At 34.8% G+C, this 17,079-nt stretch overlaps 1 protein-coding gene across 1 annotated transcript; it reads left to right on the top strand.

Moving 5' to 3' along the window:
• Nucleotides 1-1,814: 1,814 nt before the first annotated feature.
• LOC139137986 (uncharacterized) lies at nucleotides 1,815-16,731 on the top strand. The gene is made up of 3 exons (XM_070706210.1): nucleotides 1,815-1,919; nucleotides 13,438-13,743; nucleotides 16,547-16,731. Exons 1-3 carry the CDS (start codon nucleotides 1,862-1,864, stop codon nucleotides 16,714-16,716), a joined length of 534 nt encoding a protein of 177 aa, XP_070562311.1. The 5' UTR covers nucleotides 1,815-1,861; the 3' UTR covers nucleotides 16,717-16,731.
• The last annotated feature ends 348 nt before the right edge of the window (nucleotides 16,732-17,079 follow it).

Raw genomic sequence — 17,079 nt, 5'->3', positions numbered from 1 at the left:
AATATCTTGAGAACCGCAGTACTTACTGATTTGATATTTGTTGTGTAGATTAAAAATATGATTTTGAGAAACTTTTTTTTAATTTTTGATATTGTTGAAAATATGCAAATTAGCGCCTAATAAGACGTTTTTGGTAAATACCTTCTTCTTCATAACCGCTGGTCAGACAGCTTTGTTATTTGGTATACAGGTCCCTAGGGATAACCCAACTTAGATGTGTTCAAATTGTGATGAAATAAGCAAATCTGTAATTTTAAGGAACTTTTTTGTCATTTTTGTCAAAACTTTATTTCATCAAAACCGCTCGTCTGACAGCTTTGATATTTGGTATACAGGTTCCTACAGATGAACTAAATATGATATATTGATATATATGACGAAATCTGCAGTTTTGTATTTTTGGTGCAATTTTTGCCATTTTTGGTCAAAAAATGTGTTTTCTAACTCAAAAACTACTCTCTGATGCCTTTGATATTTGGTATACAGGTTCCTAGGGGTTGTCTTAGTGTGATATAATGAAATTTGATGAAATCTTCAATTTTTGTATTTTGGGTCAATTTTTTGCCATTTTTGGTCAAAATATTTGTTTCTCAAAAGTTACTCATCTGATAGCTTTGATATTTGGTATACAGGTTCCTAGGCTTTATTTTAATGTAATATATTGAAATTATGATGAAATCATCAATTTTGTATTTTTGCAGCTAATTTTGCCATTTTTGGTCAGGTCATCCTGAAATGAGCTATCAAAGATATCCACCTTCTTCATCAATACATGTGTCACAAAAGTTATTCTCTACATAACACAGCAGAGCTCTGTCAACTGTTGGGTCACTTGTTTTTTTCAAAACTGCTGGTCAGACAGCTTTAATATTTGGTTTACAGGTCCCTAGGATGACCTTAGTGAGATAATTTCATACAGTCAGGAAATACTGAATTTTGTATCCATGTCTATAGTAGCTTAAGGAACTTTGGCCCTATGTTTTAAACCTAGGTGTTTTCTCCTTCAGTTTTCTAATTCGTTTCTACTAGACTATATAATGGTTATGCACAGGGTGTACCATGCCGTTAATTTTATTGGTCGTAAACCAGTTTGCGTTCTGAATATTCTAAAAATATGTTCATTTGTAAGAAGGACATGAAGTCGTTGCTGGAAAGCACTGACGCCACTCCCCTCCATGAATTGGGAGTCAAGTTCTGTCAAGAACTGTTCACCATAAATCATTTATCTGCTGTTTAAGATTCTGTCAAAACTTATCAGCACGACCCTTCTTCCGATGTAATGGAATACCGTAAACATTATAGTAGCTGGCGCAGATTTCGCTATTGTATTCATGTTTGTTTTTGTTTTTGTTTTTTTACAGTGACATGACTCGAATTTGAGGGGGAAAGTTATGCCAAAATTACTATGCTATCACTGTAGAGTAGTTCATCCTTAAGAATGGTGAGTTTCAAATATATATATATATATATATTATATATATATATATATATATATATATATATATATAAAGCTATAGAACGCTGGTCATTCTCGAAAAGTACAATACGAAGAAAATATTTTGCTTCAAGATGTTATACCACATAACTTGATCACAGTCGATAAACATACAGATAATCAAAGACTCGTTTGTCAGACTTTGCTGCGAAATTCTGATGCAGGTTCATATTCAACTGACATTTCCTTTTATGTATGGGGATCAATCAAGTCGCTTGTATTATGTAGAGGTAGTCGCTGGCTTGTTGCTATCGATCATCCGATTTCCTACTCTGCCGCCCCTTTTGCTGTTCCGTTTGACCTTACAACAGTCAAATCCTCCCAGTGGTGTGTGCTGGACCCCAGCAGACCAGGACTGCATGCGCAATGGTAAAGATGTCTGTACTTCATCTGCTGTGTGTTTTTCTACCGGTAACGCTCACAGGTACGGTAAATTAGATATTGCGGGCATGTGTAGATTATGCTTGCATAGTGAGTATATTTGCAAAACTTGCATGGTTCATTTTCCGGTAAATAACTACATAAGAATATTTTCTTTGTGAAAAAATGTTTGCCAGCAGACCCTAGATCTATGTTTGCATTTTGTGCAAGCAATGCTACTTATACATACATTGGTACAGTTCAGCGTCGAATCACTTCAGTAACTGTATTTCACAGTTTGAAGCCACAAAATCGCATGAGCATTCTCATACATTGATATGACGAAAATGTAATGATTTCAGGCAGTCCAACAAGCTATTAACAGATTGTCACGTTGCCGAAATATTGTCACTGACACTAGAATTGCGAAAAATATATTCTTTGCTTCACCAATTCTCGAATGTTGTTCAATCTCCATCCTTATTACACAAACATAACAATTTAGAAATCCCTTAGCGGATGCAGTCACCGAATGTGTTCAGGCAAAAGAAGTTCATGTGCAATTTTAGTGGGCGGGACATCGTCTGATATTATTAGTGGGAGACAGCTATATGGTATTCAGAGGGGTTGTGCGACAGAAGGCATAGTTCGAGGATTAGCTACCGGCTGGGGAGTGTCTTTTTAAAATTTTATATAGGAATATTTCGTCAGTATGCTGCTCGACCTTTATCAGTCAGTGGTTTTGCAGTCATGATATTGTTAGTTATTATCGATTATCACTTTCAACTCTAAGCTGCATTTCTTATGAAGAGACAATACTCTGTTTACTCGTTCCGATATTTCAAGATATAGAGCATGCGCACCACGCCAAATGGCTGTCCAGACTACTGTACATTGCTTCTGGGCCTATTGTGCAGCTCACTGAAATATAAGATGACTTTTCAATAACAGGAAGAGAGGGGAGCTTTCGGGGAAACGGCTACTCAATGTAGAACGCAGATAACGTTGAGGCTAGATTAATACAAGGTTCTACGATTGGCCATCAAATACATATCATTCGGTAACATGGTGTTAGAGTATAAAGTGATATACTATATTCAGTGAATGTTATCGACTGCGTAATGAGAATTCCTATTTTTCCGTTGTAATTTTCCTCTCCCGACCTTGGTGGCACTTTCAAAGTGCTACCATTCCGTCCGTCAACACTCATTATTACAGGAAATGTAGATCTAAGTTGCAGAGTCACCGTCCAAACACTTTGTCGTGTTCTTCAGTCAATTACATCTTAAAATTGAAAACAAAGTGGTCAATTCTTCGTACACAGTGCCCAACCTTCATTGTTTATGACATATGACTCTTCCGACGCTACGTTGCGATGAATATCCATCTATAGAAACAGAATATCTGGTAAAATTCACCCAAAAAGACGATAATTTTTCTCTCTTTTGATTGTCCTATTGTATGACTGAACAAAATCATAACAGAACTCCTTAAATATATTATGCATTTTTCAGATCTCGTTTCCTTTTCTTTTATTGTCAATTTCACGTTCTATGCAGGATGACCGGACTACCAATTCTGCGATCTATCCCAAGCGTGTTGAAATGAGTCACCAAAACCATTGTATTTCTGGCATCCGATGTTACGGCGATAAAAACATTTTTCATGAAAATCGTGAAATTTTGTTGAAGTCTTCTGTTGCTGTTTCATTATTCAAACCACAATTTACACGCCTTGAAATTCAGAAGCGTTAAGATTGTCAATCTGTCAACTTTATCATGGTGAACACGACAGTATCCAGGACAGTAGATACCCACCGTGTACCATAAAAAGTAAATATGACTCGACAGCATATTGAAGTAAAACGATCTTTTCACTTAATACTTTCGATCCGCAGCGGCAAACACATCTCAAAAATTTGTAGAGACAACGAATCATTTCAAAATTTAAATGACCATTGTGTCTTCGTCGTTGCTTTACCTTAATTATTTAATCCTGTATTTCGATAGCATTTTGTGTGTATGAAGCTGAAACAATTTTCCTATTTCCATAGAGAACATGAAATATAATGTTTTTAAACTGGCAAAGACAGAATCTCAGAATGTCAAATTGACATATTCCTCGTTTTTTCACTACATCGTGAAATACGTCATTTTATTCAACGTCTAAATCTTTTTACAACACTTTCACTTAACTTCACGATGCTGTCTCTTTATTATTTGAAGACAATAATTTTCACTTTCATGTGTTTCATGGTAATGTTTATATCTTTTAAACAGGACGTGTTCTGTTGATAGACAATTTATCACAGACAAAAATCATACACAAAGCGGAATTCCTTTTTTCTTTGAAATTTTCCGTGTCGTTAATTTAAGGAACTTTCATTTTCAGTCGTTTTACTCAGATAACATGAACATGACTATTTCCAATGCCTGACAATTATTTGCTTGCTGCGTCACAAATGCCTTTCATTTTAATTGTAAATATGTTGTCCGTTGAAAAAGGTTCCGTCAACTTAAAACTTTAAAATAGATTGCACAGATTTTCAGACTCTAAAAACTGTCACAATATTTTGTTGTTCTGTTGCTTGTGTGGACCCATTTCGAGGTCTGTGGAGCAAATGAAGCTTCCATCGTCTTGTGAAAATCGAAATTTTCTTTTCCCTGTAGAGGTAACTCATGGAATACGGGTATTCACAGATTCCAAACAAAGGTAAATTTTCGGCTATTTGGGTCTCGAAAATGTTTATACTTGGGTCCCCTGATATTTGTTCGTAATTATGAAAGAGAATGGTATTCCTTGAGCAAAGAGCGCCCAAAATTGTTATGTTTCTGTTGAGGCACATTTTAGCCGTAATACATGAGAACGAATGAAGATGTATTATAAATGTAACGGAACGTAAGTACAGTTTTGAGGCTGCAATAGCTTGTTTTAAATAACACTATTCAATGATTAGCGATTTACCTGAAGATCTAAGTAACATTCAGTAAACTTTACAGGGCGATTAGAATGGAAAGCCGTTCGGCAGCATAAAATATAAATAGGCCTTCCGATCAATATAGTCCAGTCAATTAGGGTTTAACCTAGGACTAATTGCAACAGAAATTATTTCTTCACCATGCCCTTTAGAAAGGTCTCACTAATGACATATTAAAAGTATAGGAAAATCTAAGGGGTGCAAATTGGTTAAATTTGCATATATTCAAATTAGCTATATATCGCCTTTAAAAAGACTGCAATGCTCACATTTTGGGCATGTAAACTGAATTCAAGTGTCTTTTTTCATTGCAACACAATTTAGTAAGGTTCAACAAGTTATTTTCTAAATGTCTTGAACAATAAAGATTATGCAAATTAAGTAATTTGCATATATTCGCAGTTTTTCCACTATTTCAGACAAAATGAATGTTTAAGCTCATATTAAACAATATTTTTTCTCTATGAAATTGTTTAGGATTTGCAAGAATTACCTTAAACAAATGAGGTTGACCTAATTTGCATGCTAATTATTTTAATACAAAAGGCCTAATTTGCATAATTGACACAAACGGTCTTCTGAATACAATAAGCCTACAATAGCTTCCATTGACATTTTCTGGTTATTCAGAAATGCAATGAATAAAGAGAAGAGTTTCAGAGCATTACTGTTTAAATAAAAGGAATGAGAATTCTTTCTTTGGATATTCTTCTTTCTTTAACGACGATAAGTTATTCATAAAAAAAAATCATTGGACGTGTTCAATAATTTGACATCAATTGTCATTTTCAGTCATTTTCTCCTGCAACATGTTCGATTGCAGTAAATTTTTGAAGGAATATTTTATGCTTTTGGTCACTATCTTCAATGACGATGGAAATATTCAGTTACTAATAAATGGTTCACCTGACTTAACAGTTGTGCCTGTGAATCATCTTTCTCATTATTAAACTATAAATAGGATAAATACGAACATCATTTGAATCACCATGATGGTAGTGGTGATGACAATTATTATGATGGTCATTATCATATCAAAATTTCTTCCTCTTCCTCTCTGTTTACATTTCCTGTAGGTGGTTCATTTGTTTACAGCCAGAATCCTTTCATTGACAACAGAAAGTCTAGATTTTGCTTTTTTTCCGGGGTTATTCATGCTGCTGCAGTTCATAGTAGAACCCATAAGTATGGGGAAGGGCAACTCAATGAAAAGATGTGACGCATAGGGTGATATAATTGTACTGCGTATCATATCATATCAGATCTTAGATGTGCAAGTATCACTAATGGGGCTGTTATTCCCATTTGCAGATTATTAGACTTTTGTATTATTACCAATAAGATCGATCACTCAAGGAATTGAGAGTCTGGCCAATCTGAGGTGAGACTTCCATAAGGTTCAAAATACAGGATAACCAATTTTATGATAATTTGATGTCAAATTTGATATCCTAATTGATAAACTCGTTAACGGCAGCTTCTGTGGTGCAAATCCCTTCACATTTTATTTTCTTGTTTCACAGTCATGAAAATTTGAAAGAGCAGCTAGACCATGTAACATTATGAAAAGTATCTAGATTTGCTTTTACCAGTGATTTAGATTATCATGATTCAGTCAACAGATTTTTTGTTTTTCCTCAAATGCTATGGCTGTGTACGGTAAGATTAACAGGAAATCTCTCTCTTCAGTCCATTATATGACTTTATATCAATTTTCAATTGTTGTCTTTCAGAAATTTCAAATTTTGAGAAATGCAGTGTCCTTTGATTATTGTAATGTCTTTCAGCTGATAAAGGAACAGCTTTCCTTATCCATATTTCATGATAATTGGCAGTATAGTATAACAATTGTACCTCTATATCATCATAATCATTATAATTTATTTATCATTATTATCATAAATTTCTGTATGTGGCATGAACAAGCAAGTTGCACACAGTCAAAAGTATATCTGATTAACCAGTAACCACACAGCCTGGTCTTTAATTACATTTTACCAACACTTAATCTATATTAGTAATACGGGTAAGGGTGAAAATAAAAGAAAATAGAGCTGAAACACAAATTTTCTTCAGCCTCGCTTAGTACAAAGTGTTGGTTATTTGGCCAAGCATTTTGGTATGCATTAAGAAATTCGAAATTGACATTATGCAAATTCGCTAGATAATTGAACTGAACTATACGAATCAATCATTGTTTATTTCTACAGGGCTTTTCATTCTGTAGGCCCTATTAGTATATAATCATTACAATGAGTTAAAATACACAGAAAATAATTAACCATGTCAATTCTTTGTACTGAGCAAAATGTTCATTCAAGTTCTAAAATGGACATCTTTCGATAGGAAGAATTTAAAGTATTAAATAACTTTAACAAGTAGTGTCTCTTAATGTAACTTCTCATTTTACTGATAACATAATTAATTAAAATAAGTTGACGTCAATTTGAAAAATTAAAGAAAATTATTTTAATGGTCATCATGTAGGATTTATGCACATGAGGAATCGTTCAAAAATAGGTAAAATATATTAGCAATGTTAGTAAAAACTTCCAATCTCTCTTTACGATATTGTAAAACATTTCAAGTTTCAATTATTACATTTAATACAGTGTAGGCATTTCCTATAAAATCTTTTAAAATTAGCCCTTTGCACAATGTAGATTGTATTAGACTTTGAATATACCTTTCTTGGACCTTTTAAGTATTTAAGGTGAAGAAATAATTCATGTTCCAATTAGAAAACATGGTTGACTTATTGGACAAATGCAAATAAGAATTTTTTTATCGCTGTAAGATATATTTGAAAACATTCCCTGAACTAAAAACAAAAAATGATGTTACATAGTCATTACAATGTCAGCTTATCTCTTAAATCACTTTCGTAAATAGTTTTCAGCACCAGGTTTGTATAGCATCTATGACCCATTTAGCATTTGGGTAAATTAGCTGTCTTATGCACAACTTCATTAAATGCACTTTTCGCGATCCCTGGGATCGCCTTTGTTCTAGTCTGTAAGAGAATGATTGAGGTGTAATAGCCTTTTGTTTTCTATTGAAATTGTAATCTGGTGGGTAAATTTTCTGATGAGAAAATCTGTGGCCAACACGGGCCTTTAAATTTGCGATATGTAACTTCCATGACCCTATTAAAATTTAGTTCTAATGATCTCCGTTGTTTTTTTAACATTATATATAGTCATTTATCCTATAGGTCAAAAAGGGAAAAGTAAAGTGTTATGAGGGGCACATTGCAGTTATGTAAAATGAGGAATCTTAAATGATTTATGCATTGCCTACAAACACAAAAAGTACATTAAATAATCAAATTGCTTGAATCAATTTGCTGAGTATATTTTTAAGAAATCTATTAACAGCAACGATTTTGTTCCCTTTTCTAAGTTTTATATTTATTCAAATTATGCACTGTCTCCCCTCTTAATAGTCATTTTGTTTGTCATTCTATACATTCCATACAGAGTGGAAAACTACTTGTTGTGTAGATTAAAGATAATTTTAAGTGAAATGCAGTGGCAGCCATACTTGATTTAGGCAAATTAGGAATATTTCTCACCGATAAAATGTATTCAAAATATTGCCTGGACAAAAATTAAGATAAATGCATACATTACTTGAACATAATGTCGCATTTTTCTCAATTCAATATGCATATTTCTTTTATCAGTGAATGTATTGCTCCCATTATCCGTTTATATCTATACAAATTAGGTAATGTTATACCTCTTAGATTGTATTGGACTTTTAGTATGTCATTCTAGGACCTCTCTAAAATACACAAAGAAAGATTAATTCTATTGCTGTCTGAAGTATCTTATATAGTTATTAATTAGGGACATACAAAGAAAAGTGAAGTGTTGTGGCGGCCATATTGGCTTTATGCAAGTGAGGAATATTTCTATGACGACAAAATATTTTAATCAACATTGCCTGAACCAAAAACAAGGCAATTAATCCCAAAACCGGCATATATCATGTTTAGCCGAATATTTTTAGTAGCAACATTCTATCAGCACCTAGTTTGTAACCATAATCTTTTTACATGTACGCAAATTAGGCATTGTTAACATTTCTAGATTGTCACATTTCTAGATTGTACGAGGCTTTTAGTATGTCATTGTAGGACTTCTCTGAAATACACAGCGGATAAATAATTCTATTGCTGTCAGAAGTAGCATAAAAATAGTTATTAATTGGGAAAAATACAAAGAAAAGTGAAGGTTGTGGCGGCCATATTGGATTTATGCAAATTAGGTATATATCTATGACGACTAGATATTTTCTCAACATTACCTAAACAAAAAACAAGGCAAATAAGCCAAAAAACCTGCATAACATATCATGTTTAGCCAATTATTTTTAGCAGAAATATTCTATCAGCACTAAGTTCGTACCCATAATCTTTTTACATCTATGCAAATTAGGCGCTGTTTACAATTCTAGATTGTACTAGCTTTTTGTATGTTATTCTAGGACTTATCTAAAATACAATGTGAAAATATTATTGTATTGCTGTCAGTAGTAGCTTAAAAATAGTTATTAATTCGAGAATAACTAAGAAAAGTGAAGTGTTGTGGCGGCCATATTTGATTTATGCAAATGAGGAATATTTCGTATGACGACAAAATATTTTCAACAACATTGCCTAGACCAAAAGGAGGCAAATAAGCCAAAACACCTGTATCAAAATCATGTTTAGCCACATATTTTAAGTAGAAACCATCTATCAGCGAGAATTTTATACCCATGAGCCCCCTTTACATTTATGCAAATTAGGCACTGTTGCACCCCTTAGATTTTATTATACTTTTAGTATGTTATTTCTAGGACCTTTCCAAAATGCATGGTGAAGAAATAATTTCTGTTGCAATTAGTCCTAGGTTTAACCCCTTTTTTGGCTTAGATTGACTGGACTAATAGTCAAAACCGCACGAGCTGTGATTTGAAATCTCTATTATTTTGACAAGAAGAAGGCCGCATACAAAATCGAGGTGTCAGGGTGTCGATGTCAGAGGAAACAGACCGAGTGTTACTTATAGTTTCAAAATTGTTTCTTGTATGATAAAACATAACGTGCTAATTCAAGGATTAAGTGAAACGACGTGTTTTAGGAAATCATTGGCACGTATGAGGTATTCAAACAACTTACAATATTTAGAGAGTGCAGGCATGCACAGTTTCCTTGCTTTGTCAATGTCACAAAATGAAAGGTAATCAAGTATTAAAGTAGTTCCGTTCTTTGAATCGATCTAAACTTAAGGAAAAGGAAACGTGGAATGACCAGACGCTGTAGGTAGTATGATTCGTAGAAATGACAAAGACAAAAGTGTAAGTTTAAACCTTCAAGGTTGATGTTTGTACTTACCTTTCATTTTTATCGGCATTTACACATCAAGTGGAAATAGGTAACTACGTATAGTTTACTTGATTCAGTTTAAAGAAGAGAAATGTGTATAGAGGATGGTAGATGTATGGTGTTCTTGCTTTTGTATAACGAGATATAATTTCCAAACTGAGAGATACGGAAAGTGCATCTCACAGCCAAGATGTTTCTCAATAAAAACGCCGCATGAACGATACTGACCTATGACACTGAAGAATTGTTTTAGTTAAACACAGATCGACCTGTCTCAAGTCTTCAAAAGGCCTTATTTCACACCAACGTTTCAGCAACACACATGTTACATTCATTAGGTTCACACTGAATAGAAAAATTAGTACATTTACATAGTGGCACAACACTATATAGTCATAATTGGTAGGCAATCAAAGAGAAAGTCGATTCCTTATGTGAAAAAAAATTGGCAGATATCCAAGAATAATGTGAAAGTAAGATAATTCTACAGAATGACATTGCGGTGTATAAGATAAAGAGATTTTTTTAAAATTACTGAAAGCAAACTGAAAAAGTGAGTGCAACTTCAAACAGAGTATGCTTTGGACGTAAATACGATGAAATTGACGGCAAAATATTTACTTTATGGTACTCCTGAATTCATTGGATTCTGTTTTATTTGAATATTGTTTTAATGTAAGCATGACCGCCACTTCACCTAGACACTGACATGGTTCCTCAAAACATTATCAATTTATGAAACCTTCAATAACATAATCGTTACCAGGCATTTCTTTCCATATTTACAAAAATTTAAGTCAGTACTGATGAGAACAAAGTCATGTAATTTTACAAAATATTGTATTGAAATATATCTATCATCTCATTCATTGCATGTAATTTGCATCTGATCAGAATGAAAAGATTGTTATTCAAATTTGAATGCCAATACTAAACAAATACAATTCTGCGTCGAGGACAAGAGCACCCCGTTGTTACCCTGCGGCATTGTGAGTGACCAGGTACACATGATAAACTTGGATTTTCATTTGATAATTCCCCAGGTCAAGGGTCATGGGAATATCCTGTAGATCTGGCGTCACACAGTCACGAATGTTAGCAATGTGGATGATGAAAGGAAAGTCGGTCAACATGCATTTTGTGTGTAATGGTTTTACATCTTTGAGGTTCTGGCCTCAGGACCTGAGCATAAATCTGTCAATACCATGTCTTAAAAAAATTGAAAGGATGCATATAGATTGTAGAGGGATTTCTCTTCTTTTATCCCCTCCCTATGATGATAACACGTTGTTTTCTTGTATTTGCCAACTTACTGATGGCTTATTTGTGACAATGTTTGCCATCATTGCTATACAAAATAAATAAGGAATCGCTTGACCGGACACCATGTTTGCGGAAAACACTGACTTAAACTGACGAATCACAGCAAAGCATTGGCATGCAGACAAATCATCGGAGACGTGCAGCAATGAGACAGGCATTGGGTCACTATCTGTCGGAATTTCCTACGTATCCGAGTAAGCAGCTTGTAGTGAAGGCGTCGATGGTATGTCTACTGTAGGGGCAGTTGTACTTACAGTGTTTTCTCGATCAGTCGAGTTAGGTCCCTGCAATAGAGCATAAAAACTATCTACTGTTGATTGACCAATCAGAGTGCTCAATTCAGGGTGTTTTATGTACTCGTAAAGCCTTGGTCACCAAAGTCCAGAAACGAATGACAGCGCCGTAGTAAAGTACTGTCCAATCAAAAGTGAACATGTCATATTCTGTAGACATCTGGTACGTTTTAATATTCAAATTTGGTAACACAGCGGAAACAAGCTGCAACACAAAATCTGCTGTGCCCTAGGGCATTTATATAATGTGACCTAGGGCATTTATAGGATGTTCCATTACATTGGAAGGCTATTTCACAAATAAAGTTTTAATTCATATCCTAAACATGTTACATTGACAAAGGGGACGGTTGACGTAAACACATTGAAAACGAAATATATCAGTTAGGGGCGATAGTTTTTAAGTCGGATAAAACCCTCGTACTCGGGCTCTTCTGGTATATAAAGTCCAACCCTACGATAAAATGTCGAGGCCTGCGGCCTCGACATTTTATCGTTGGGTTGGACTTTATATACCAGAAGAGCCCTCGTACTCGGCTTTATCCTATACATAATTTCCTGTCAACTGTTCAACCGGTTTTGATTTTGCAATGACTTTTTGATCAGTGTTGGAGTAATTCTTTTCGCCATTTCTGGTTGTACAGGCTGAAGATGATAGATCGATAGGAGATTTATTACCACATACAGTGTCTGCCCATACAACCACCAGCAAGGGAGTGGCAGGGCTCCTACCACTTTCTGTCAGGTGCATGGTTGTATGGGGAGTGGGGCCTATACAACCACCAGCCAGCGAGTGGCAGGGCTACGGAACCATACCAAAGCATGCTTTACTGTGTCTGTTTTTATTGATAACTAGTGTATTTGCTCCATCGCGATATTAAAGTCTATTCTGAGTGTATCATAATGAATTCACTAACGCTTCGATTCTTTCTCACACTTGCCTTTTTTAAGTCTTCTCTTTCCCTTATTGTTTTAGAAGAACAATAATTCAGGCATGAGAATTAATTATACCTGATATAAGATTTGTTACAGTTTAAAAAATGAAACCTGGTCGGGGTAGATAATTTACTTGCACTTTTAAGGTTTATACATGTCTGAAATGAAAGTTCTCAGTTCTGTCATGTTTTGCAACGGAAATATTTAGCATATCCTCTTCATAATCAGAACACAAACGACAGGGATTACAGTAGAGTGCAGAGGTTATTTCCGTAAAATCACCAATATTTGAAATTTATTTCAAATCACCAATATCACCAATATTTGAAATCTAATTGGCCCCTACTGGCCCTACTGGTTTTCAGTGTGTGGGAAATATTAAAGTTTTGATTTAACAAGAAAAGGCGACGGGACTTCATTTTCTCTAAACGCTTTAGAATGACTTTAAGCAAGTTAATTGTCGATTAGCAGAGAATCAAAAGATATTCACTCTCCGAAAGTCTATAACCCTATACGTTTTGCCTCATGAATTCTCCAGCTTCTCCTCGACATATCAATGAAATAATAATACACTACATTTTAAATAATACACTGTATTTTTCATGTAGACTATTGACATTTATATATTAAAATTTATCGATATTGCTCATTAATACTGTGATTTATATTACTCACTAAGCTGCCAGGCTGGACATATCATTCTTCAGTTTACAAGCGACGCCGAGTTTATCTGGGTCAACATTCATCGGAGGATATTCAGCGGGTACTAGTAGGAAAACTGTAGGTTCGAAGTTTCAGTATGGCAGAGTTATTGACACAGGGACAGGAGACGACCTACCAGAAGGCGTTACTTACAGAAATGTGTACGGATTTGCTAGAAGACTGAATTTACCATCGGGAGCCAGTAGACCAGGGGTGTATTACTGCGAGGCCAGTGCTGGAGGTGAAACTGAACGACTGCAAACAGTTTTGGTGACAAAGGATGGTAAATATTCAGAATTTTTCTTAACTTTCGACTAAATGTTCCATAATCTACAAAGTTTAAAGCTTAGTAGGTGAGTAGTTATACAATAACTTTAGAATAAGACTCATACTCAATTGCTTCCTTTTTAGTGTTATTTTTGGCGCGTCTACAATCATTTTAAAATATGAACTGAAATACCAATTTAATATTTCAGCTTCTCAGGAAAGTTATTTTTACATTCGGGCTTATATGGATCAAATTTTACTATTCGCAACCGGGAGTACCTTTTCAAACTTCCTCGGTCGTAATTTATGCGAATCACCTCTAGAACTGATGTAAGCCGCGAAAGTGCTAAATAGCTAAATTATCTGTAAAAGATATCAATTGCGGGTTTTGAGAACACTTCTGTTTAGGATAAATGACGTATTAAAATTCCTCTTAGTTATGTCAATATAACGAGTATTTCCCTAAACATACTCATCACCTTTACTCCATCCGTACCTTGGATATAAAATGCCAGATTCAAGGACAAGTCAAAATGGAAGCAATTAACTTGGTCAAATTACTTTAATGGCTCTAAATCACAAAGATGTCTACACTTTCTGAAAAGCAAAGTAGCAGGACATTATGACGATGAAGGCTTCCTTCAGATCAATTTTATAACACATCAAAAAATTACCAAAAGGGCCCTGTACAGGGTTTAGCCTTGCCTTAATTACACCGAACTAGCACTTCTCTTATCATTTGTGCTGAAGAAGGTAGAGTAGACCAACAGCGAGTGAAATTTATAGCAAAGAACACGATTGGAACTAATTTGGGAAAATTGGATGAGAGTAATTATTAGGAAAATGTAACGAAATCAAAATTTTTACAGCTGAAATGTTACAAAATGATAAAATAGTGTAAAATTTGAAATATTGTTCTCATCGGACAAAACAACGAAAACACAACGATTATTGCATACCTCTTTCATCGGATTCATTTTTATGAAAATAAGTTCATTTTTGTGTAAATTTACTGAAGAAAGGAGACAAAATGCTTAAAATTTCTCTAATTGACGTATTTTGAGTCAGGGCATATTTGAAATGCCCCTGACTTTTTCATGAATTTAAGGCTTCATAAACATAAAATTGAGTCAGGGCACATTTTAAAAGACCCTGACTGACTTAACTGTAAATCAATCGAAAAGAATCATTTTGGTCGAGGAAAAATGACAAACTGACATTATTACTAGTGTTTCAGTAATGAAGAAACTACAGACAAACTCTCATATTTTCATTCAAATGTGAATATTGTTCATATGTTTTGAACAATATTGCATTAGATACTATCATGCACTGATTCTTACTCATAAGATTTCAACAGCATCGTAAATTGTGTATAAAATTTTAAAGATGGTAAGCAAATATGGTGTAAAATTAGAGAAATTTCTAAAATTCTTGAGAAATTCTGCCAATCCAATTATCCCAATTTAGTTCCAATCGTGTTAAAGGTTTATTCGTCTTTGTTAATGGTCCCTTAGAATCAACTTAATGTTTGTATTGATTGACAACACGTAAACAAACTACTCGACCTCTCCAGCTCTAGGCATATCTTTTTCACGTCTGAACATTAGAGATAACTCTACTTGAGCATATTTTTCAGTAACCTGACATAAATCAATGAATCTGTCAAAATGGACTTGGTCCAAGTCTGTGAGCCATAAATATCGAAGACAGCTAGATAAATTGACGGAGTAAACTTTAGCAGACTGTCGCGCGCGTTAGTGGTAGACTGTTGCGCAAATCATGGGGTCACGCACTGGCCCATATGCTTGGCCAGCCACATCTTCGCTTGTCAAGGTCCCTTGTCCGGGGCAGGTGTATGCTCCCAATGCAAGCGGACGATGGGCCAGCCAGTAACTGCTGGCGAGAAAAGTCAGGTGACTTGGGGCAAGTCTAGTCAAAAAGAAAAAGAAAACGATAAGTGTGGTTCGTTGTAAAGGTTAACCAGCTTAGTAAGAATTGTAAAAGCGATGCCTATAATAACGAATCTCTGGTTTAGAGACCGTGTTAGGTAAACTGTCATAATTGTTATGTTGACTTAAGGCTATCTCATTTCTACTCATCTACGTCTGTCTTGACCTTACACCCCTATTGTCAGGTCACTGACAGGCTCGCATGATGACGTATCCAATCGTCTTCTCAACCCTTTTCAATTTTTTGGGTTCTTTCAACATCTATGAAGGTCACTGTCATTAAATGTGAATACTAATACACTTAGATCAATTTTGTTTGTTCGGCTGCATCGTGTTTTGTTTAGGATGAGGTTTACAATGAACTTTGTTGTCAAATCTTCTCACTCAGGCAATATGATTTTAGTGATTTTATAATGAAGGAATATGAAAAATCCTTGACAATTAGTATGTATCTGCATGTGCAGCCAACTAGTAAGTTCTGTCAATTTACAAAATCACCACAAAACCTATTTTTAAGCTGATATACAGATTTTACCTTGACCTTATAATTTAAAGGGGAAGTGAAGCTTTTAGTAACTGCCCTCCCATCAGCATATACAAAAACATACCCTCCCCGTGAATTATGATGTCCTCGCCCTTCAGTTTCGATATGGTCTGCCCTCTCCACACTCCCTACGACAGTTCAAGCTCCCCACTGCCTTCTTCCCACCACTGACAATTTTCATCCGCACATCGGATGTACATATTCCCACATGTACATTTTATCGATGCAACAATTTATCAATCGCCCAAATGTGAACCTGTATCTGGTTCAGGATTATATATTGAGTCATCATACAATATTACCCAGACTCAATTTTATTGCAGCTGAAATCAAACCAGAGAGACAAACTGTGACGGTAGGATGGGGAGATGACGTAACATTGACCATGATGACGTCATTGAATGAAGCCTCGTTGAAATTGAGATATAATGGAACAGAGAAACCTGAATGGAAAGGTCACTATAGTATCCAACGTGCTTCATGCAAAGTCTAGCGATGCTGGAATTTATGAATGTTACGTTGATGATTCACAACGCAAGGAAGGAAAACACGGATTCATGAGACTTATCGTTCGAGGTATGTTTGATTTTGATCAACAGCGTGTGTTTACATTGATTCTTTTTCATATGCTTCTATGTGTGATAATAAACTCTTTTCATAAAGTCAAATATATATATATATGGGAATGAGCGGACAGTAAGGGATAACGATGAAATTAAGCCAGGTTTATTTTCTTGCATATATGTTTCTTAACATTGAGAGCAATGGTAATGTTTCATTGTTTGTTGGCTTTGCTTTTTCAAAGAATATTTAAAATCCTTAAATCGTTTGTATTTTAACTTTAAAGATCGTTTGA

Source organism: Ptychodera flava, chromosome 8, assembly GCF_041260155.1.
Source record: "Ptychodera flava strain L36383 chromosome 8, AS_Pfla_20210202, whole genome shotgun sequence".
In the NCBI taxonomy this organism is placed as follows: Eukaryota; Metazoa; Hemichordata; class Enteropneusta; family Ptychoderidae; genus Ptychodera; species Ptychodera flava.
The sequence above is the reverse complement of the archived record's forward strand: the minus strand, read 5'-3'. Positions and strand labels throughout refer to the sequence as shown.

Coding starts and splice junctions, on each gene's coding strand:
- LOC139137986 (XM_070706210.1), top strand. CDS start 1,862: ATGGTAAAGATGTCTGTACTTCATCTGCTGTGTGTTTTTCTACCGGTA. Junction 1,920..13,437: donor TCTACCGGTAACGCTCACAG/GTACGGTAAATT, acceptor TTACTCACTAAG/CTGCCAGGCTGGACATATCA. Junction 13,744..16,546: donor AGTTTTGGTGACAAAGGATG/GTAAATATTCAG, acceptor ATTTTATTGCAG/CTGAAATCAAACCAGAGAGA.